Source organism: Panthera uncia (assembly GCF_023721935.1).
Source record: "Panthera uncia isolate 11264 chromosome B3 unlocalized genomic scaffold, Puncia_PCG_1.0 HiC_scaffold_1, whole genome shotgun sequence".
In the NCBI taxonomy this organism is placed as follows: domain Eukaryota; kingdom Metazoa; phylum Chordata; class Mammalia; order Carnivora; family Felidae; genus Panthera; species Panthera uncia.
The window spans coordinates 118,034,906-118,057,922 of record NW_026057582.1 but is presented as its reverse complement, the minus strand read 5'-3'; the positions used below and the strand labels follow the sequence as shown (position 1 = coordinate 118,057,922).

At 41.7% G+C, this 23,017-nt stretch overlaps 1 protein-coding gene and 1 long non-coding RNA gene across 3 annotated transcripts in view; one reads left to right on the top strand and one right to left on the bottom strand.

Annotated features, from left to right (window-relative positions):
- The window catches only part of GABRA5 (gamma-aminobutyric acid type A receptor subunit alpha5), an 80,472-nt gene extending 63,286 nt beyond the window's left edge, over positions 1-17,186 (top strand). Inside the window, exons 6-9 of one of the 2 annotated variants that reach the window (XM_049613940.1) lie at positions 6,016-6,159; positions 9,327-9,479; positions 12,412-12,623; positions 15,968-17,186. In XM_049613940.1, coding sequence (XP_049469897.1) covers positions 6,016-6,159; positions 9,327-9,479; positions 12,412-12,623; positions 15,968-16,267 — 809 coding nt within the window. In that variant the 3' untranslated portion in view covers positions 16,268-17,186. Of the gene's footprint in view, positions 1-6,015; positions 6,160-9,326; positions 9,480-12,411; positions 12,624-15,964 lie in introns of both variants that reach the window. The other variant, XM_049613939.1, reaches the window with a different exon arrangement.
- LOC125910200 (uncharacterized) lies at positions 9,303-15,712 on the bottom strand. The gene is made up of 6 exons (XR_007453887.1): positions 15,603-15,712; positions 14,295-14,449; positions 12,897-13,046; positions 10,482-10,568; positions 10,192-10,326; positions 9,303-9,579 (listed from the first exon to the last, which is right to left on the bottom strand). It is a non-coding gene; the product is annotated as an uncharacterized LOC125910200 (long non-coding RNA).
- Positions 17,187-23,017: the final 5,831 nt, after the last annotated feature.

The following is a 23,017-nucleotide window of genomic DNA, read 5'->3' as shown; positions in this document are numbered from 1 at the left end:
GAGTTCCCTTATTGAGCTTTAGGATTAACATTTTCTGATCTACTCACATTTCCCAGGGGTTGGGGGGGTCCCCTTCTCTTGACCAGAGGTCAGACTTACATCTCCCCTATGGATTGGGAAATGGAATGAGGAGTTGTTAATGGGACATCTGTAGCCCTTCTCACTAGAGTTGTAGTCAGAGGGAGGCCAGCTTCACAGGCAGCAGCTCTCCCCATTGTGAGGTGGATGAACTGAGAAAAAGATACACAGCAGGTGTATAAGACGATAGAAACAGAAGCTTCCTGAGCCAGTCTGGGGACAGTAAGAAGCCAGGGGATATAGTCTCATACCATCTACTGTCTGCTCCACACTCACAGCCTTGACCAGAATCCAGCAGGGCTGCTCTGCTTAAGTCCATGTCTCAGTGCCACAGCTCTTTAATAGTCAGGGTCCTATAACATTTACAAAGTAGGAGGGAGATAGAAATCTCACTGTCATTTATTTAGAATGCAGGGAGCCCTCACAGTCTTATTAGCACATGCCCAGTGGTGCCTATGACCAGACATTTGGAAAGCAGCTTGCCAAGGTAGAGGCATCATCAGCCCCCACATTCATCTCTCCAGAGAGAGAGCCACCCATCTCCCCAGGAGAGAAGGGAAATTACAACAGAATGTACTTGTGTCAGGGAAGCTTTAATGTGAAAAATATAGTTATATATTACCTAAAACTTGAAAATGAAGGTATGTTAATTTTAAAAAAAGGCAAGAATACCACTCAACATTTACCTGCAATGTGAGTGAAGTCTAGCATCCATGATATTTCACTAACTGTTATAATGGAGTCTACTCTATTTACTTCCATTTCAAATCACTAGTATGCAGATAAATCTCAGAGTCATCAATCATTTTAATGGTTCTGACCCCACCCTTGCTTAGCAACTTTCTGGTAAGTTGGCTTATCACTTGCCCTTTGCTCAAGGACAGAGTACACTGGTTACTGAAAAAGAATATTGAGTATCACACATCTAGGGGGAGACATCCAGCAAAAAGATAGAGAATGAGGGGTGCCTGTGTGACTCAGTCAGTTAAGCATCCAACTCTTGATTTTGGCTCAGGTCATGACTGGTTGGGTTCATGAGTTTGAGCTCTGTGTTGGGCTCTGCCTGATAGCACGGAGTCTGCTTGGGATTCTCTCTTTCCTTCTCTCTCTCTATCCCTCCCCTGTGCATGTATGCATGTGCTCTCTCTCTCCCTCTCTCAAAATAAATAAACTTTTTTAAAAAGATAGAGAATGATACAAACTTATTAAAAATATTTCAATGGGTAGGCCTCAGCCTATCAATAGTGATGCTATCACTTAGGATGCCTGGGCTCTTTCCTGGCCATATTACTCATAGTGAAACCCTACAGACATTTCTCTTAGTGGAGCCAGTGCTGTAGTGGGACCAACTCTTGTGGTTCTCATTATGATTGCAAGATTAATCTCAGCAACAGTCATCAGGGAACTTTGAAAAAACATTTATTACTCACAAGTCCTAGAAGGTACACAGCACACCTGGGGGCATATGGCAAGGTCACAGGTAGAGAGAGGGAAAGAGGGAGCACAGAACCAGAGTTTTCCTTTATTTGGGTCTAGGTTGGGGTGCCTAGGGTTTGGCAAGTTCATTCTTTATTGTCAAATTTAAACCATAAGAGCAAGAATTAGGGCACAGGAAGGGAAAAGTGGGGTCACTCAAGTGGTCAGCTATCTAGGTCACACTGGGCTTTCTAAAAGGGGAATATCATGGGTGGGGTGGCCTGGCTTTTTATTTAGTTGTGTAGCTATCAGTATGTTCTAGAAGGCTGCCATGAAGTAGATGCCTCAGCAATCAAAAGCTTAACATCAGGTGCTTGCCTTACAATTAAAAAAAAAAAAAACAACTTATTGTCAAGCACTTTCACTACAAAGACCTAAATACATGGAGAGACACATCATGTCCATAATTAAAAAAAAATACAATACCGAAAGATGTCATGTCTCCCCAGTCTATAATATATACATCCAGTTCAGTTCCAGTATAAATCTCATCAGAGTATTTTTATGGAAGCCTAAGCCAATTCCAACATGTATATGGGTGAGCAGAGGAATAAGCAGGGTCCCCTGAAGAAGAAAAGAGGGGTATGTTACCCTTCCAGTTATTGGTGTTTTCTAAAGCAGGACCGGAAAAGAGAGCTTAGCAGAGGACCCAGCAAAGAGAAAACCAGTGCATGACGGAAACCTTACTTGGCAGAACAAACCCTGAAAGTGAGTGGCTGGGAGAGATGGCTTAATAATTTTGGTTGCAACACAGAAAATCACATGGAGAAAAAATGCCATTGGATACTTCTGTGTGGAAAATATATACAGAAGTCAGCTTCTAGTAAGTAAGGCCCAAATGGTGAAAGACAATGTGTTAAAACTTTGATAATGCACCTGTAATATAGTGTGACCTCAGAACAGCAAGGGCCTCTGAAATAAGATGCAGAAAAATGAAAAGACTGATAAATTTGACAAACATTAATTTTATCAAAATATTAAAAAAAAGAACACAGTGAAATAGCCAAAAATTTGAAGATATTTGCAATACATAGAACGAAAAGTGTCAGAATATGTAAAGGAAATATGAGTCAAAACATGAACAGATTTCACAAAGAAGACATAGGCAAAGCCCAAAAACAAAACAAAACAAAACAAAAACCAACTTTGTTTAGTGACTTCTGCTTCTGCCCAGGAAGTAAAACTACAAAGCAAACAGTGCAATGGTTATCATAAAATTCAGAATACCAGTTTGTAGGGAGGATGTGAGTTTTCAGTGCGTCATGCACAGGGAGTCGTGAAGCTTCTTCTGTTTTCCTCTGTATTATGCTGAGTGCAACATGCTGATTTCATTATTTTTCAACTGTATGGATACTCTTTTGCACATAAATGAAGAATAAAGGTAGCGATGTGCATTAGCAAAGAAACTTCTACACTTTTTAGTAGAACTCTTGATCATTCCAGAGCCCATTCTTCTGACTTCTACCTGTTAAGATCTCTGATCCAAATGCATAGTTTTGTTGGCCTGATCTAATAGAATTGCTGCTCCAGGGGATCCTTCACATTGCAGTGGGCTTACTCAGCTTGGAGTGGAGTCGCAGAGCATGCTGTCATACTGAGGGATGGCTCCCCTGCCACCAGTGTCATCAGACCTCTGCAGTTCATCCCTCATCTCCTGAGACATCTACAGATACCTCATCTCTATGGGTACATGGTTCCTTTCAAACGTGCTTGAGGGTCATGCTCTGCTTAAGCAGCTGGGAGCAAAGCAGACCTCTTTGTTCGAAAGGTGTCAAAGTGGTTGGATGTGGCATCTATTCAGATTCATGGGCCTGATCATGGGACAGGTATGCTGGCTTACCTTCAGGGGCCTCAAGAGACAACTGGAACAAATGAGCCTGTCAGTTCTTCAAAGCCAGCTGCTCTTATGTAACTGCTTTTGCCACGGTGGCCAGATGCTGCTAGGCCCTGTGACCACTCCTGATCCATCATCTGAAGTCTGTGACACGGGTCTCCCGGACAGCACATTCCCTGTGCCCTCCCACCACAGTGCCTGCTGCTCCGGTGGCTTTGCTGTTTCCCCCTCACCTTCTCATATTCTGCACGCTGCAGCATGCTAGGAAGTCATTTACCACCCTTTTTTATCCACCAACACTACTCAGGTGATCTCATCAGCCCAGGCTTCAGTTGACATCCATATGCTGGCAACTGGAGAGATCCCATGTTCACTCGGTACCATTCCCATGAACTAACTTATATAGCCAACTGCCTGCTCAGGATCCCCAAGTAAACCCCTTGTAGGTATCATTTCTGATACATTGCACCTGTACTGCTGCTGTTTCACCAGAAGCCAGGTCCTTCCAGAATCTTTGCCATCCTAAGTGCAAATGAACTGTCCAGATGTCCAGCCTGGCCACCTTATTTCTGTCACAGGTTACATGATTCATTAGCAACTGGACAAATCTTCTCTTTAACATGTATCCCTAATTTCTCCTCTTTTTGCCATTGCCCACCGCTGTCGTATTCCACCTGGACTTTTTTTAAAGTTTATTTATTTTTGAAAGAGAGAGGGGAGGGCCAGAGATAGAGAACAACACAGAGGATCTGAAGCAGGCTCAGTGCTGTCAGCACAGAGCCTGATGTGGGGCTTGATCTCATGAACCATGAGAACATGACTTGAGCCTAAATTAAGAGTTGGACGCTTAACTGACTGAACCACCCAGGCACCCTTTCACCTGGATTATTTTAATGTTGCCCTAGGCAGTCTCCCATTTCTGTCTGGTTCTCACCGACATTCTATTCTTCCATCTCTACCAGACATCATTTTAAAGCATGAGTTATAATATGTCACTTATTTGCTTAATCCCCCATCCCTACCTCCATGTCTTCTGATTAGCTCACAGCAAAAGCTATAAAATATCCTCGAGACACTGTTTTATCTGATGTTTTCCTCTTCCCTCTGCCCTCTTCCCTGTCCAGCCACACTGCCTGCCTGGCTTCTCCTCAGGTATTGCAGGCATGCTCCTGCCTCAGGACCTTTGTAGCACCCATTCCTGGGATGCTCTTCCTCCTAACAGCCTTGTGGCCAGCTCCTGAACATCTCTTGGGTCTCCTAAGTGAGGTCTTCCTAGAGAAGCTCACTTAAAATTGTACCTCTTCCCTCTTCATAGCTTGTAGCTCTCCATAGCAATTACTCACCTGTTTTATGTTTTATGTGTATTTTTCTCCCTCCTCTTGGAGAGAGCCTCTGTTCTCCATCTAACTGTTCTAGTTTTCTATTGCTGCATGACAGGTTATCACAAAGTTAGCAGTTTAAATCAATATGTAACTAACCTTACTGTGGTAATCATTGTACAATTTATATATCTATCAAGTTATTACAATGTATATTTTAAATTTAAGCAATGCTACATGTCAATTATATCTCAATAAAGTTGGAAAAAAAGAAAAAAGAAAAACCACCTTTATTGTCTTATAGTTTCATAGGTCAGAATACAGTGTGTTTGCCTGATGTCTCTGTGCTGGGTCCCACAGGCTAGAATTATAGTGTCAATAGGGCTGACAGTAGCAGGGCTACTTCCAGCTTCATTCATGTTGTTGGCAGGATTCAGTGCTGCATGGCTGTAGGTTGGAAGTCCCTGTTTCCTGCTTGCTGTCACCTGGGGGGTCATTCTTATCTTCTAGAACCTGCCCACTTGCCATGGCCCCTTCCTCCATCTTCAAAGCCAACAATGACAGCCAAGTACTTTCTTCATGCTTCAAATCTCTCTGAGACAGATTTCTGACTGGCTCCAGCTGGAGAAAGTTCTCTGTTTTAAGGGCTCAAGTGATTATATTGGGTGCACTGGGTTAATCCAGGATAATCTTCTGATTTAAAGGCCCATAGCCTTAACTCCATCTGCACAGTACTGTTTGCCATATAAAGTAACATTCATAGGCATGACACCAATGCAGGTCATATGTACCATGCCACCCTCCCACCAGGACAGTGTCAGACAAGACAATAAGTACCAGTTGCAAAGTGGAACCTTTATCATAGCTGATGCACTCAGGTGCTCCTCCACGTGCTCTATGCATTTGGTCATTATGGAGCTTGTATCATGATAGCAGGAGCCCTAAGAAGTAGCTACTGTAACCATCCCATTTTACAGATGGAAGAACTGAGGCACAGACCATAAGTTACTTGCTCAACACCACAGAGCTGGGAGAGCCCCTGGCACTGTAGTCTCAGCCCATGTGATAGCATACCCTAAAGAGCAAATACATACTGGGAAACAGGCACTGATTGCTGACCACTCAGATCTCTAGAAATGAGAAGGCCCTACCTGAACAGTGGCGGCATCTGCCTTGGTTTGACCACCTGTGCAGTCTTCAAGTCCTTTAACTTTCCAACCATCTCTCTTGCTACTTTTATACACATCGTTGGTTGTGCCAGGCTGAAAATAATTCCATGTTTATACCACCTTCTGCGCTCCAATACAGATGCATATCCTAATTCCGAAGTTGTCTATGTGTGGACCAATGGAACCACTAAGTCAGTGGTGGTGGCAGAAGATGGCTCCAGGTTAAACCAGTACCACTTGATGGGGCAGACAGTAGGCACTGAGAACATCAGCACCAGCACAGGTGAGACCAAGAGACAGAATGTCACCCCTGGGAGAACTCAGTGTTCCTGTACCATGCTGAGGGTGGGGGGAGGGGGCATGCCTCCTAGGAACACCTGAGTTCTACTTAGCAAGCTGGGGCACAGCTGTGGTTGTGTGGTGCTGTCCACAGGAGCTCTCCAATTCAGATTCCCGTTCTTGCAGCTGCACACGGAGGCACCAACTGCAGTGGCTGCCTAGCAGCATGAAGAGCCATGGGAGGCATTGATCTGTGATGTGTTTGCCCTCATGTGAGCAGGGCCCTGTGATCATAGGCTCTTCCTGGAGGTGACATAGACTTCCTTATATAATGCAGTCCCTGCTCCCAGCATTGAGACATAGAGGCAGTAGTCTTTTCAGGAAAGGTAGACAGCTTCCTACAAGTACTCCTATTTACCAGCTCCCCCTACCAGGAGGTTTTGAACATTTCTAAGAAGATGTCCCAAGGGTTGAATTTTGGGGAGTACAACCAAGCAGAATAGAAACAGCTGAGACCTCACCAAGAAAGAAGCAGAGGCTCTCACTCTCATGTACATAGGGCCGGGCTGAGTACCACAGGGGCAAGCCTGGCTTCACCTGATTTAAAATGGGTGAGGTGTTCCAAAGGAACAGGATATGTTCAAGTTTCTGCACCTGCAGGGTGCATCCTTGGCTGCCTCCTGGCCACAGGAGGCCCAGCCCCAGCAGTCAGGAGGGGTGGAGACCCCAGGGTGCCAGAGAGTCTCCATATGGCAGAGAAGAAAAGTATAACAGGGATGGAGTGGGCCTTGTCATGGGGATGAGTTCTGTGCTCCAAATGATACCCCGGTCAGCTCCAAATGATACAAACCTCAGGGCTGGAAGGAAGCTCATGGACATTGAGTGCATGTCTCCTCTACACACAGGCTCCTAGAGCCTACCCATTAGCCTGGTGCTGGGCATCCTGAGGAGAGGGGAGAGAGCCTGGCAGGATGGTGAGGATGGTGGCACCATGTGGATGCCTAGTTAAAGAGAAAGGAAGAGGAAGCAGGCCTAATTTTATGGGAACAAGTGAAGAGGTAGCATGGCAGATGTTTGGGGTAAAGAAACGTCATGCTGATGGAGGATGCTGCTGTTTGGAGTTGTTTCATACAGTTCTTTAAAAATGTATAAATGGGGTTTCTGCCTCTATCTGCATTCTAAAAATATGGTCTTTTTTTAAACATTATCTGATATTGCTACCCTTAACTCAAAAATAAAACAAATGAAAGGGGGGTGAACGGATGGGCAAAATGGGTGAAGGAGAGTGGAAGATACAGGCTTCCAGTTATGGAATGAGTAAGTCACAGAAACACAAGGCACAGCATAAGGAATATTGTCCATGATACTAAAATATTGTAATAGGGATGTATTGGCACAGATGGTAGATACACTTGTGGTAAACACAGCGTAACATATAAACCTGTTAAATCATTATGTTGTACGCCCTAAACTAGTGTAAAATTGTGTGTCAACTATACTCAAATTAAAAAAAAAACAGAATGAAAAGAACAACAATAAAAGCATTATAAGTAGGAGAGTAATATCAAACCCTACTGCAGAGAAATAGACTGGTATTTCCCCTCTTCTTGGGTGTTAAGAAGAGGCAATATTGGATCATTATAAAGATTCAGTTCTTGCTATTAAACGTAGCTCATCTTCTCTTTGTCGCTGTTTCCTTCTGGTGTGATAAAACCTGCTCAGTCCCTCTCTGCTGCTCTGACCTGCCTTCAGGCTATGGGGAAAATGTGGCCTGCCAATGCTGGTGTGTCGCAGACACTGCTAGGAATTTTGTGTTTTTTTCTGGAAGGGGGCAGATTTTGCTACATGTGATCTTAATGGTTCCCCCTGCCTCTGACATCTGGCATGCTGAGAGAAAAGGCACGTAGGGACCTCCACAGCTGGCTATGCTGAGCTCTGGGCTTTGATTCCAATAGCACATGGCAGATCTGTGCTATCTGACTCAAAGTACCAATGCTCCACATTGGTTTCTGGCAGATCCTCCCCCACCCCCAAACAGATGGCTCCCACCCAGGTCTGCATTAGTGGCAGCCTCAAGCCCTTTCTCCCCACTTTGCATTTCTATCCAGCTCCCCAGCCACACCATCTACTCCTTGCAATTCAGCAAAAGAACTCTTGTCCTCAGATCAGCTTAACTCTGCCTCTACTCCTCAAAGCAGCCTCCCCATCTTCCTAGGGAGGTGTATATTCAGGTAGCAGTCACACAGATGAAAGGCACAACGTAGAGTACAGACAGTAGTAATTGTTATTATGTTATATGGTGAATGATGGTGACTACACTTATCATGGTGAGCATTAAGTAATGTACAGAATTGTCGAATCACTATGTGGTACAACTGAAACTAATACAACGTCATATGTTAACTATATTTTTTTCAGAAAAAGGAATCTAGCATTAGAGACTTTCCAGTTGACATCCATTTATATACCCTCCAACCACAACCCATCTCAGCTCCTTACCAGTTCACCATCAGGGCAGCGTCATTCTCAGCAATGAATGGGAGGTCCCCGCTGGCCTCCCACACAGCCAGGCAGATCCAGAGAAGGCACTGGGGCATCTCCAAGGAAATGCCCCGATCTCCCCTGGTAGGTGGCAGGAGGGAGGGGCTGCCAGACCAGTGGCCTCCTCAAACTGCTGTTCTTCAGCCTCCACCTGGGTCTGTCACGGAGTGCAGAGCCTGTGGGGAGTGCTTTCCCCAGCTCCTGCCAGCTTTCCCTGGCTGGGAAATAGGGAGAACAATTCTCCACCTGCAACAGGGCTCTGTGATGTCCTGAGTTATATCTGGAGAGGCTAAATCCTGAAATCCTGATGGCAGTAGCAGTGAGGGGGTGGGCAGAGAGTGGCACAGATTGTGACCAGGGATTAGGAAAACACACAAATCTGATTTTCCCCAGGAAAAACATCCACCAGGAAAGGCTCTTCAGAGGCTGGGGCTCAAAAGACTTACAGAATGATGGCTAAGAAATCTATGCATCCTCTTTCATCTCCTTCATCCTAACAATACAAACAAATAGTTGTTCAGTGGGAAGGTGGAAAGAAGGGGACTTCTGGACTGCCTCTGGTTCAGGGGCAGGAACCATAGGCAGGACTGTAGGACAAGTGGTGGCCCGAGTTAATTTGTTTATTTGCAGGTGAATACACAATCATGACAGCTCATTTCCATCTGAAGCGGAAGATCGGGTACTTTGTCATCCAGACCTACCTTCCCTGCATAATGACCGTGATCTTGTCACAAGTGTCCTTTTGGCTGAACAGAGAATCAGTCCCTGCCAGGACAGTGTTTGGTGAGTGTCCCCAAGCCAGGCCTACACTGGTGTTTTGTGACTGCTTCTAACTACCCCCAAAGAACAGCCTCTGAATGACTAGTGCTGTCTGTTCTGTGACCTGGAAAACAAACAGACCAATTAGTAAAGAATTCAATGTTAAGGATAAGGATTTAGGATTGCACTCTAACAAGGTTTTAGGAAATGACACTTGGTCTATTTGATCATTGTTTCCATTTTGAAAAGCTTTTGCTGGTAGGCTTTTTTTTTTTTTTTTTTTTTTTTTTAGGTTTGAAACTGGTAGCAATCTGTCTTATGTGAGATTTTGCTACAGTATTTTCACACTTCTCCTAAAGCACTGCTTTTTACGTTATCAAGCAGTTTTCTTTGAAACGTGATACCACTTTAAAATTAACTCCCAACAGGCATTCAATTTACCATATGTGGTATGGTAATAATAAATTACATATCTATATATCATATATACCATCATATGGTGTCTATGATATGAATATATGGATATTTTCATATATAAATAATAAATATATATTATATACACATATATATAAACATACATATACAAATATATACATGTACACATACATACACATATAGGATAACCATTTAGTAGAATAACATCATTTGACATCCCTAAGACATAAATGAGGTTTAGCAAGATCTAGTTCAGGAGGTACCTCAGCATAGCAGACATAGTTCAGCATTTGACTCTTACCTGGAAATTCTGCTTCCTCACATTTCAGTAGTGATACTAAAGGTAGTTTTGCAGGTCAGTTGCGGTAATGGAGGCTCACATATTTCTAAACTGTAAGGTATACTTCATGCCTCAGCTCTTACTGTTGCACTTTCCCTTGAAAAGAAGGTAATCGTGACCAGAATTTTATGTTAACACTACCATAATTCTGTAGGAAGCTTGAGAGCCCAGGGAGTTTCTAAGTGAGTGGCCCAGGAGTGTTCCTGTCAGACTATCTCTCTACCTCCACCTACATGGCCAGCTTCACTTACCCTGCTTCATCCAGCTTCAGGAATGTTTCGGAGAGGTGTGGAGGTTGACTTATGGCTCCAGCTCTTTAGGGGAACATTAGTAGGTGGCTGAGAAAAAAAAATAGTTTGGACAATGTTGCATATTAGCATCTGTTTCTTCTTGGAGATTCCAGATGCACATTAGGGTGTTAAAGGACCCAAAAAGTTGCAAGAAGCCTGTTAAAGGTCATGCCAGAACACTTTCCAAGTACAATGATTAAGTGGATTTCTAAGAAAAATCAAAGATGCCTACTATTTAATAATTAATATTTAATTTATTAATATTAATAGTGATTTCTCTTAATTCTATTAAGAATTAAGTGGATTCTATTCTATTAAGAATAGTGGATTTCTATTAATTCCACACATGGTACCATGTTCAATAAGGACATATAAATACCTTTGAGGGATGACATTGGATGAAAACTAAGCTGCTGTGACCACCAGTGACATTATGCCCTTGGTGCTGTACTGGTTTCCTAAGGTTATATAACAGAGTACCATGCCCTGAGTGGCTTAAACAACAGAAATTAATTGTCTCAGATCTGGAGGCTACAAGTCAAAATCAAGAGGTCAGCAAAGCTTGTTCCTTCTGAGGGTTGTGAGGGAAGGGTCTATTTCAGGCCTCTCTCCTTGTTTCTGGCAGTTTCCTGGCTTGTGATAGAGAATTCCAGTCTTTACTCAGTATTCTTCCTGTGTTCATGTCTGTGGCACCTGTCATGTTGCATCAGGGCCTGCCTTAACAATCTCATTTTAACCTGATTATTTCTGTAAAGGCTATATTTCCAAGTTAGTTTACATTCTGAAGTTCTGGAGGTTAGGACTTCAACATATGAATTTTGGGCAAACACAATCCAACCCATAGCAGGTGCATTGTGCCTACACCCTATGCACACAAGTGCACCCTTGTGCAAACAAAACTGTGGTGAGGAGGAAGACACAGAGCATGTGGAAGTTGTGTGGGCTATAAGGGTCCTGAAAATCCTGGTCTGAATATGGGTTCTCAGTTGTCAGCTAGTGAAATGGGGTACATTGCTAAGTATTTTTAAATCTTTAAACATGTCACCTGTGAATGGGGATAATGACACCCATCCAGAATGTAGCTTAAATCAATCTGGCACTTAGTGGATGCTATATAGATGGCTTGTAATCTGCCAGTCCTGAACGTTCCCCTCCACGTATCTGGCCTTGCTGCATTATCACTGCAATGTTTCCACAGAAGCCAAGGCAGACTGGCCACAGACACCCTGCACAGTGGCTTTTAGGGGACATTGATCCCTCTTGGATGGAGGAAAGTACTGAGACTCAGATTCAGACATGGTGCTTCTACTGCACTCAGCTTCTCAGTTCCTCAAGGTCTGCAAGTTGGATTAATACATGTAAAAGCAGGTTTGTCTCTTCAGGTTGCCTTGAGTCCACTATTCATAGGGTGCCTAGCAAATTTTTGTGAAACACTTCACTAGATGCTATGTGAATGTCATTACCTGTTCTCCATTGGGTATTGCCCCCATGGAACAGAGGAACACTACCTATTCAACACATCTTTGTTGAACAAGAGCTATTTGCTATTTGCTTGGTTCAAGACAATGGGGACACAGAGTATGTGTATATATCAGACCCAATCCCTACCCTCCTCAGCTTGTATTCTCGAGGAAGGAGCCAATTAATAAGGTAAATAAAATAAGCAATAAAATAGCAAATAAATGCTATGAGTGTGTTAAATGTTATGAAACTGTAGAGAGGGAGGTTCTGTCTGGTAAAGATAACTAGTTCACTGATAAAGGTAACTAGTTCCTTTCCTGTCTTCATCTGTTATGGTCAGGGGTGTTATACTAGGGTCTGAGGGCCAGTACTGATCCTTGTTTCCATTCTCCCTACCCATCCCCTCCCACACCATCCCCAACCACCACAGGGGTGACCACGGTGCTGACCATGACGACCCTCAGCATCAGTGCTCGGAACTCTCTACCCAAAGTGGCTTATGCGACAGCCATGGACTGGTTCATAGCTGTGTGCTATGCTTTCGTGTTCTCTGCGCTGATTGAGTTTGCCACCGTCAACTATTTCACAAAGAGAGGCTGGGCCTGGGATGGCAAAAAAGCCTCAGAAGCAGCCAAGGTCAAGGTACTGACTACATTTCCCCCCCTTCCTCCAGAGGAAACATTTATGGTACAAAATATCAAATATAAGACAAGTGTTTCTCCTCCCTATCTCCCACCCACCCCCAACAAAAAAAGGACTCCTTCCCTTGTGTTGAGGGTCTCTACCAAGTCTTACTTACAACAGGTCCTATTTCAACTTTGTTTTGAATCATTAGCTTCGATCAAGCAGAAGGTCTGGTGTCAGGTGAATGGCTTGAGCTGTTTAGACATAGGTCTGCTATTTTTGCTAATGTACCTTCTGTCTGTTCAGTGACTACTTGTCCGGTTCTGAATTGTATATTCTCTGTCACTCTCTTTTGCCACTACACCATACAGTAGATCTTCTGCAGGGTGGCTTTAAGGGCATGTGGAGAGCATGCAGCTTACTGGAGGCAGCAAACCCTACCTGAGGAAGAGATGATTTGGTTCACTTAATGATGCACAGTTATTGTGGAAAGCATTACTCTGTTCAAAGCAATTAATTATCAGGTATTTAGAGGGTGATTTGTGCCTAAATCTAAGGAATATTTGAAGAAAAAAGGTTGCACAGAATTCCAAGCTGAACCATGTCCTTGGGGAGGTGAGAATAATCTACATGGAGCAGAAAATGAAACAACATTTGCTAAACTGCTAATTACACCATGCATTAAACAAATAAGCAAAACCTTTGCTCTGAAGAGAGTAGATCAAAGTTATCAAAGTAGACTTGAAATAAAAATCTGTCCTTTGAAAATTCAGCATGAAGGGAGTCCTGGAAAGTATTATAGAAGACTAGAATTGTCTGACCTGACCTCCCAGTCAGGGCCACAAACCAGGAACAGCCACCCAGGGCTGTCTCTTTTTGTTGAGGACACTTATCAGTGTCTCATCGGTGGCCTCATGCTTGCTTTTTGCATTTAACACAACTATTTTCTTTCCGGTAAAAGTCAGAGGTTATGACTTAAGCTGACACATCTGATTCTTCTCACTTCCAAGGGCCAGGTATCCCTTCCCATGTCAGAATTCCAGTCATGGAAAACTCATTTTGAAGTCCAGCTTGCCTGGTTGGAGGAAGGCCAAGTGGGGTCTGTGCTGGGCCCTCTCAAAGGAGATAGGATGGGAGGGAGGGCCCTGACAAGTAGCAACCTTAGGAGTGGATGTTTTAGGGGTTGGGGATGGAGTGGGGGCACAGGAATTAGCTGACCACAGTGGATTGGTGGTGACCTGGGAAAACATTTGTAGAGGCAAACTAGAGATTTTTGACCCAATCTTCTGGACTTGATGGTAAAGACAAAAGGAGCTATGGAGGATGTTTGTTGGGGGAGGAGCATGAATGGGATTGGGAAAGAGGGCTTCCCAATGCCCAGCCCTGTGTTGCCTGAAGTGAAATGATTGCTAAGGGTCTGAGTTTTGATGGGTATGTGACAGTGGACTGGAGATACTCAAGTATGAGTACAAGAGCAGCTGGGAGTTTATTGCATGAATTGAGGCCTTCAGGCACACATCTCTGAATCTAGGAGGAAAGAATGAATGGAGAGCCCTAAAATGTTGTCAGGTAGGCTCACCATCCTTGTCAGCCTCCACTTTCACACTTGGCCCTACTGTTATTACTACTTGCCATAGATCTGGCTGGCAAGACCTTTGGAGAGGGAGGAATGAAGCCAGCATGGTTTACCTAGTCCTAGATTAGCACTGATCTTTTAGAATAAGCAGCATGCCTCACTGTCTTGTGGAACTTCAGTGCTTCATGTTGTCCTTCAAAGGCTGTAGTGCTGGAGAATCCCACCACTTAGGACTGAAAGGTTCTGTGCAGTTGAAGCATCAGGGCATCTAAAGACATTTGGGTGGGCAAGTTATACTATGAGACATGGGTAGTGCACATGAATTATTAAACATAGTGTTAGCCTACTCATGTAAATTGACTTTTACTTAGAAGTATAGAGCTTGAAAAATAGACTGTGTTCACCATTGTCACATGTTGGGATCTCCAGAGGCAAATGCCAGGTAAGAGTTTGGAGTGCAAGGTAGTTTGTAAGGATGAATACAGATGAAAGAACAGAGAGGAAGTGACATTCAGCAGAGGAAGAAGTTGAAGTCAGCCCTGAATGATTTGGAGCTGAAGGCTGTCTCCTGGCTGCTCTGTCTGCATCTGAGCAGCAGGTGGACCTAGAAGGGGGACTGGGACACATCTCAATGAACACCACAGCCATTGTAATTGTGCTGAATTCTGTACTACTGCTCATTCCCCCAAGTAAAACACATGTTATCAACACAGATTAGTATCTTCTAAAGCATCTGTTCTTTTCTTGGCTACACCAAGAGTTGGGAGCCATTCAAGGCAGTAAATTCATAGTTATGCTTATCAGTTTCTTTTGGCAGACCAGTGTGGGTGTGCACATGATCACTGATATATCAAAGAACTGTAGTATTTCTGAAGAGTAGGCCAGAGGGTCCCTACTGTAGCCCAGGACTGGTGTAGCCTCTCTCACCATGTCCCCATGCTCTCTGCATCTGGTTCCATATTGATTCTTCCTCTCTTTTCACTTACTTCCTCTCACTCCTTGCTCTATGTGCTTCCTTCCTATTTGTTATCTTTTTCATAGTTTTAATGGTTGACATATTTCCTTTAAGTTACTTTCCTGTGTTTTCGCAAATAAATTTTATTTAATGGCACTATATTAAGGAACAGCTTTTTGCAGCATTTTATTTTATACGTTTGCAAACAAATGTTTGTTATGTTTAAAGAATTTCACAATGAAAATCTGTCATTACTGTCTAATTTTCATCTATCTATCCATTCACTCATCCTCAAACCGCCTTTATACTCTTATGCATTCCAGAGTAAATGTTAAAGGACACTATATTTCCCACTAAATATATTTATATGCATGTAAATATATGTATATCATTAACAAGGGTTCAATATTGGTTTCCATTTGATTCTTTCGAAGAAAAATTTGCATAGTGTAAAATGCACAGATACCAAGGATACATTTGATGAGTTCATCTGTGTAAGCCAAATCCCTGTCGAGATAGAGAATATCACCAGTTCTCCAAAAAGTTCACCATGCCACTTCCCAGTCAACAAAGCCCTTTATAGTCTCCACCTCAACAAAGATAACCACTATTCTGATTTAGAATTACTTTGTCATTCTAGAATTTCATGTTCAAGACTGGCCATGTGGTGTTGTAGGCTTAAAAGTCTGTGGAGAACTTCCCTCCCCTAGAGCTAAGCTGATGTTTCTGTATCTCTCTTTTGAGAGATAAACCTTTAGAACCTTCAGAAATGATTTGACAATTGCCTGAAAATAGCATGCCCTTACAGTTTTATTATATATTTTGCAGAAGAAGGAGCGGGAACTCATACTAAGTAAGTCAACAAATGCTTATACTACTGGGAAGATGACCCACCCCCCCAACATCCCAAAGGAACAGACACCAGCAGGGACCTCAAATGCATCTTCAGCCTCAGTAAAGCCTTCCGAAGAGAAAACTTCTGAAAACAAAAAGACTTACAACAGCATCAGCAAGATTGACAAAATGTCCCGAATTGTATTCCCAGTCTTGTTTGGCACTTTCAACTTAGTTTACTGGGCAACATATTTGAATAGGGAACCGGTGATTAAAGGGGCTGCCCCTCCAAAATAACTCACCATACTCCCAAACTCCAGGAGAGCCATACTTCCAGCAGAATGGTTACCAAGGAGAGGTTGAACTCAGAGGGACTCCATATTCGGGCACTGTCTTTCAGGAAATTTTTGCATGTTTAATAATATGTACAAATAATATTGCCTTGATGTTTCTATATATAACGTCAGATGTTTCAAAGATGCCACATTGATAAACAAAGCAAACTACTTTCTAGAAAAACAGGAGACAATGGCTCTGACACTCAGATACTCAGTATCTTACACTGATAGTTTACAAACAAGATAAGTATATTTTTAACTGTTCCAAGTGTTACCTAACAATGTTTTTTATACTTCAAATGTCATTTCATACAAATTTTCCCAGCAAATAAATATTTTAGGAAATGCTCCATGATATTACTTGACCAACTCTCTTGGAAGAAACATAGATCACAAAGAGCACATTTTTCATTAAAAAGGAAACTGTGGGCATTTATGTACAAAACTAATTGCCTTTGATAATTCTTACTGTTCTGAAATTAGAAAGTACTGCATGATATTACATTAAGAAATAGATTAGGCAAATATTTATGCAGATAAATTTAATAACAGAAATATATGATATGCTAGATGAACAGATAAAATATTTCCCCAGGGAAAAATTTAACTGCTTAAAAAAATCCTTTTTTTCTTTATTTTGGAAAAGAAACATTTCTCCCCACCCCCACCTCCCCATCCAACTGAATAATGATCAGTGAAAGAAAAGGAAATGTTAAAACAAAAAGTTATGTGATGATAGTCTTGGCATTTGGCCCATGCATTCACTGGCTGAAACATTGACCACTTCTTGCTGCAGCCAGCGTGTAGTGTTTCAGTGGTGAGAAACTGTAATTGAGTTATTTTCCATTTTATTTCCTTGTACTTATTTCATGACTGACTAATTGCTCTGTTAGCTTTTGTATATGAACCTTAAATGTTCATTAAAAAATAAAAAAAGAACTGATCTTGTGGATAATGTCATTGTTTGAAAAAAAATCCATATTTTGATGGGCTCATTGCCTAAAAATGACATAAAGAAAACCAATCATGAAATTCCTTGCAAAAAAAAACTCTTGGTGATTCATGTCTGTTTCAATCTAAGTCTCTAGAGTAGAGTACCAAAGAGAAAGCAATTTCAACCACACGGTAAATAGGTAAAACCAGAAGTTTTTTCCCATACATACATCACATGGGTCTCTCCTTGATAGAACCTTCCCTGACAGTGTTCCCAAGCTGGGTGCTTGCTATGGACAAGGTAACTGCTCAGTTCTTTCTCCTTCCTTTTGCTGTGTGTGAACAGTGACGCCAAGTACTGCATTTAGACCATTTACTTACTGTTGGAGGAAGTATCCAAGAATAACGTGTATAAAATGAACACTTCCTGCCTCCTCTATGACTCAGTTGGAATTATAAAAGGGGAGTTATGATCGGGACCCTGGGTGACTTAGTTGGTTAAGCATCCTACTTTTGATTTTGGCTCTGGTCATGATCTCGCAGTTAGTGAGTTTGAGCCCCATGTTGGGCTCTGCAGTGACAGTGCACTGCTTGGGACAGCCTGCTTGGGATTCCTTCTCTCCCTCTCTTTCTGCCTCTCCTCTGCACTCTCTCTCTTTCAAAATAAATAAGTAAACTTTAAAAAAGGAGTGGTTGGGGCGCCTGGGTGGCGCAGTCGGTTGGGCGTCCGACTTCAGCCAGGTCACGATCTCGCGGTCTGTGAGTTCGAGCCCCGCGTCAGGCTCTGGGCTGATGGCTCGGAGCCTGGAGCCTGTTTCCGATTCTGTGTCTCCCTCTCTCTCTGCCCCTCCCCCGTTCATGCTCTGTCTCTCTCTGTCCCAAAAATAAATAAAAAACGTTGAAAAAAAAAATTAAAAAAAAAAAAAAAAAGGAGTGGTTATTGGGGCACCTGGGTTGCTCAGTCAGTTAATCATCTGACTTCGTCTCAGGTCATGATCTCATGGTTCATGGGTTTGAGCCCTGTGCCCGGCTCTGTGTTAACTGCTCAGAGCCTGGGGCCTGTGTCAAACACTGTGTCTTCCTCTCTCTCTGCCCCTCCCCTGGTCATGCTTTGTCTTTCTCTCAAACATAAATAAAACTTAACAAAAATTTTTAAATAAAAAATAAATTTAAAAATAGGGGATTATTTATGATAGTTAGCAAACAGTATCAAAATTATGCCTGCCTATATTGACTACATAATGATACATAGTTGTTAATTTTTTTAAGTTTATTTATTTTGAAAGAGAGAGGAGGAGAGCAAGCAGGGGAGGGCAGAGAGAGGGGGAGAGAGAGAGAGAGAGAATTCCAAGCAGGCTCCGCACTCTCAGTATTGAGCTCAATGATGTGGGGCTTGAACTCATGAACCACAAAATCATGAGTCGAAACCAAGAGTTGGATGCTTAACTGACTGAACCACCCAGATGCCCAGGTACATAGTTCTTTAATACCAATTTACCTGACTGTGTTTGGTAGACATAGACATGGCCATGGCCATGGCCACTCACACAGGCAGATATTTAGCAGCACCTTTCATCTTGAATAACCATGTAAACGCCACTAACATCCATTCATTGAGAACTCAAAGGATTCATCCCATAAAGGCTTTTCATAGAATTCAAGGTCACTGATCATATTTTATCAGAGTAGAATGAGAGATCATTCTTCAAAAAGATGGGTGTCCATTTTCCGCTATCTCTGCCTGATTTCAGGATATTACACATATAAAGGTAAAAGTCAACAAAAAAGTGCGATTAAATCTTCAAGCAGGAAGTGTTTCTCTATTACAAATCGTGCTATATTTGTAGAATAATGTATGTGGTTTTCTTTATACAACAGCATAGAATCTGCTATAACAAAAGGCAAACCTGAGGCTCAGTCTGAAGCTTCTATTTTATCTATTGTTTAGTTATTCTTTCTCTATGGTCTTTTTTTTAATTCTTTTTTTTAACATTTATTCATTATTGAGAGGCAGAGAGAGACAGAGCATGAGCATGGGAGGGGCAGAAAGAGGGGGAGACACAGAATCTGAAGCAGGCTCCAGGCTCCGAGCTGTCAGAACCCAACGCAGGGCTTGAACTCACAAACTGTGAGATCATGACCTGAGCCTTAGTCAGACACTTAGCCAACTGAGCCACCCAGGCACCCCTGTGTAGTCTTTACAGTTTAGCATTGCATTGTAGTTTGGAGAAAAATATACTATAAGTTAGGTCTAAATGGCTATACATACAAACACTTTAAACATCTAATGGAAAATGATATCTTCCATATCAAGTTGCAGTAATTTTCTTGAAAAGTTCTAGCCTTTGTTACAGAGCACCCTAGGAGCTCTGCTGGGTGAATTCCAGTTTGAAGATAGCTTATTGCATTTACATTCTGCTCAGTCTTAAAAATGATTAATATTTAGTGAAAAAGATCACATTAGTTTTCTGCTTACTGATTTTATATTGTAGATATTTTGGTGTTTGTTATTTTTAGTGAGGACATAATAAAGAATCACCTTGGGAAGAATGATAACAAGGTAAGAAATAAAATTTTTTGGAAATAATTATAAATTACAATGCCCTACTTTTAGAATGAGGATATGTATTTAAATGTATCTCTTTTGACATTACCATAAATAGAAAGAATATTCTAATAAGCCAGCAATCAGAATTACTTCTGTATTTCTCAGGAATCTATGGATCTATATAGGGCAGGCTTTGGCTAAAGTTGGTCTAAATGCTAATTTACAGTAATGGGGTTCAAATGCTTCTAGAGTAACTATCAAAGTTAAAATGGTTTAGCAAACACCACCCCACCCTTTGAAGGTTGACAAAGAGGTTGTAAATCTTCTAACCTATTTGTATGGGAATGTCTTACAAAGTGGTTTATGTCTCCTATGAAACAAGCTATGGGAAATAGGTACAGTAAATGAGAAATCTGTTTTACAACTAAGGATATTGAAACCAAAAGATGTTAATCCACAGGCTCAAATCATATCACATGTTAGAAGAAAAAACAGGCCTAGATTTTAGTTTTCATAGTTTCTAACTCTGAGTTCACAACACCATGTGATTGCTTCCAGATGGAAGTAGATTTAGAACCAAAATATAACCTACAATGAAAAATTGTGCTTTGTGCTCTGGTTGAATGATTATCTATCTATTAAGAACACCTTAGAGAGTTTTTGGGCTTGTTTTTATTTTGTTTGGGTTCTTTTTTGGCACTGAAAGCATTATCTTTAAGTCTGTCCCTTCCTTTATAAAAACTCTGTGATCTTAGAAATTCCTCTGATAGAAAGGACCTGTCAGGATAGCACTCTCTATCCCACCTCCCCCTCAAAAAGAGAAGCAGAGAAGGGGGGAAGTGATAAGGAAGAAAGATGCAGGGAGCAAGAATGGGCAGAGGAAGGAAGGGAGGTGAGGGAGAAGCACTGATTGACAGGAGCCACATATCTTGATGTGATTGCCCCTTCCAGAGGACTGACATAAGTGATTATGGTTACTGCATTGGGAGAAGTCTGCCTCAAGGAGAAAGCAAAACTATGATGTGACATCAAGTCTTCAATCAACATTAGCTTCCATTGTAAGAACTAGCTTCAAATCAAAAAAGTATTTTTGAAAATTGGAAATGCCATAGTTCTCTAGTGAAAACAGTGTTTTAAATATTTAAAAATTAGTCTTAATGTCTTTTTTACAACACTAGCACATCTGGGGCAATCAATGCCATGAGTAGACATGGCTATGAATTTGAATATGAATAACTCTGATCATTCCAATTTACTTGCCAGATTTTCAGGTAATGCCTTTAAAGTGTGCAAAAGGTTCATTTCATCAAAGATTTGCATGATTATCTGTTTGTCACTGTCATTTTCAATACTCTCTCAATCCTAAACTTGGATTCCCTGTATCTTATCTTGAAATGAGCATGGGTTCTTTATGGAAAACTGTGATTCAAAAATATTTACTGCTTAAAATGTTCCTAGTATAAAAGTCTGAAGAAATAAATTTCCTTAGCTTTTCTGAGTTCAAACTGAAAGACAAAATCAAAGATCAGATACTATATTTTATACTGTATAATTTTAGAAAGCAAATTTTGAAATGGGCTGTAATTGACACAACACTAATTTAAGTCCAATTTATTCTACAGTCTTCATGTTGCCACCACTGTCTCTCTAGCACCTTGCACTATTCCAGGGCAGCGACTGCTCAGTGAATGTTGGAGGGAATGAATATTGGATAGTGGATGGACTGGATGTCATGAAACCTCTTTTTGGGTAGGGGTGGTTATATCCCAACCAAACAAAATATGTTAAGAATGCATAAGATAAAAATTTCAAGATTTTTACGAACTTATCAGTATTTCACATAACAATACTGGGAACAGATTCCCACATTGTGACCACAGGCTTGGTCTGACAGGTTGACCCTTGCAGTAAAGCGATCAAAAAATGTATTAGCCAGAGGTGAGACTTCCAGATGGTGGAGTTAGTACCTCAGAAAATTCTCTCCCCTCAGAAAATGACAACACTGGCAAAATTATCAAAATCAACCATTTCAGAACTCTGGAAATTTAACCAAAGACATACCACACATTAAAAGTACTTATTAAAGAAAAACTCCTAAGCCTAAGTTAGAACAGTGAAGTCTATGACACTTGAAAAAATTTTTTTAATGTTTCTATTTATTTTTGAGAGAGAGAGAAATGGGGGGAGGGGAGAGACTGAGCATGAGCAGGGGAGGGGCAGAGAGAGAGGGAGACACAGAATCTGAAGCAGGCTCCAGGCTCTGAGCTGTCAGCACAGAACCTGATGCAGGGCTTGAACTCATAAACCACAAGATCATGACCTGAGCCAAAGTTGGATGCTTAACCGACTGAGCCACCCAGGTGCCCCAAGTCTATGATATTTTAATTTAAGAATACTCCCATCTCCCTACCGACTCTTTAGAATGATAACCTGAAGACCAGCAGTCTTGCTGCTACCAGAGGGGGCTGAGGTGACTTGGAACTCTGCAAAAAACCCTGCCCCTAGAGCTTTGCTACTATTTAACTTGACTTAGAGCTTCATAGAAAAGCTTTATTCCCAGGGCATAGCTGATAACAGTAGAGACCAATAGCAGTCAAGGAAGGTAAATATCATGACTTCCTAAGGCTATGATATCAGCTGGGCAAGAAGGAGCCCAGCCAAAAATTTAAAAGGAAGATCTAGGCAATTACACGTCCACAGTGGGCCAGGAACACCTCTGACATATTCCTGAGGATCTGGAATGCTGTTCACATGGTCAGAGTTATGTGAACAACAAATAAAGAGCATAAAGAGCCATGCAGATGCAGGAGTGATACCTAGGAGGCCAGGACTAAAAATTAAACAAGAATTAAAACAAAGATACTTCACACTACACAGGATACAGACACTACAGAACTGGTCCTAGGAAGTCACTAAACAAAACTAATCCCCAACAACAAAAATAGTGCAACAAAAAACAGTGGAAAGGTGGGAAGGATGATCTGATTTCAACATTACTAAAATATACATCTAGTATTTCCAGTTGTCAACAACTATTAGGAGATATGCAAAGAAACACTGAAGTACCGTCTGTATACAGGAAACAAAACAATCCAAAGAAACTAACCCTGAGGGTGCCTAGATGTTTTACTTAGTAGGTAGACTTTAAATAAGCTTTTATAAATATGTTCAGAGAACTAAAGGAAACCATGTTTAAAGAATTAAATTTGCTTTACCAAATAGATAATA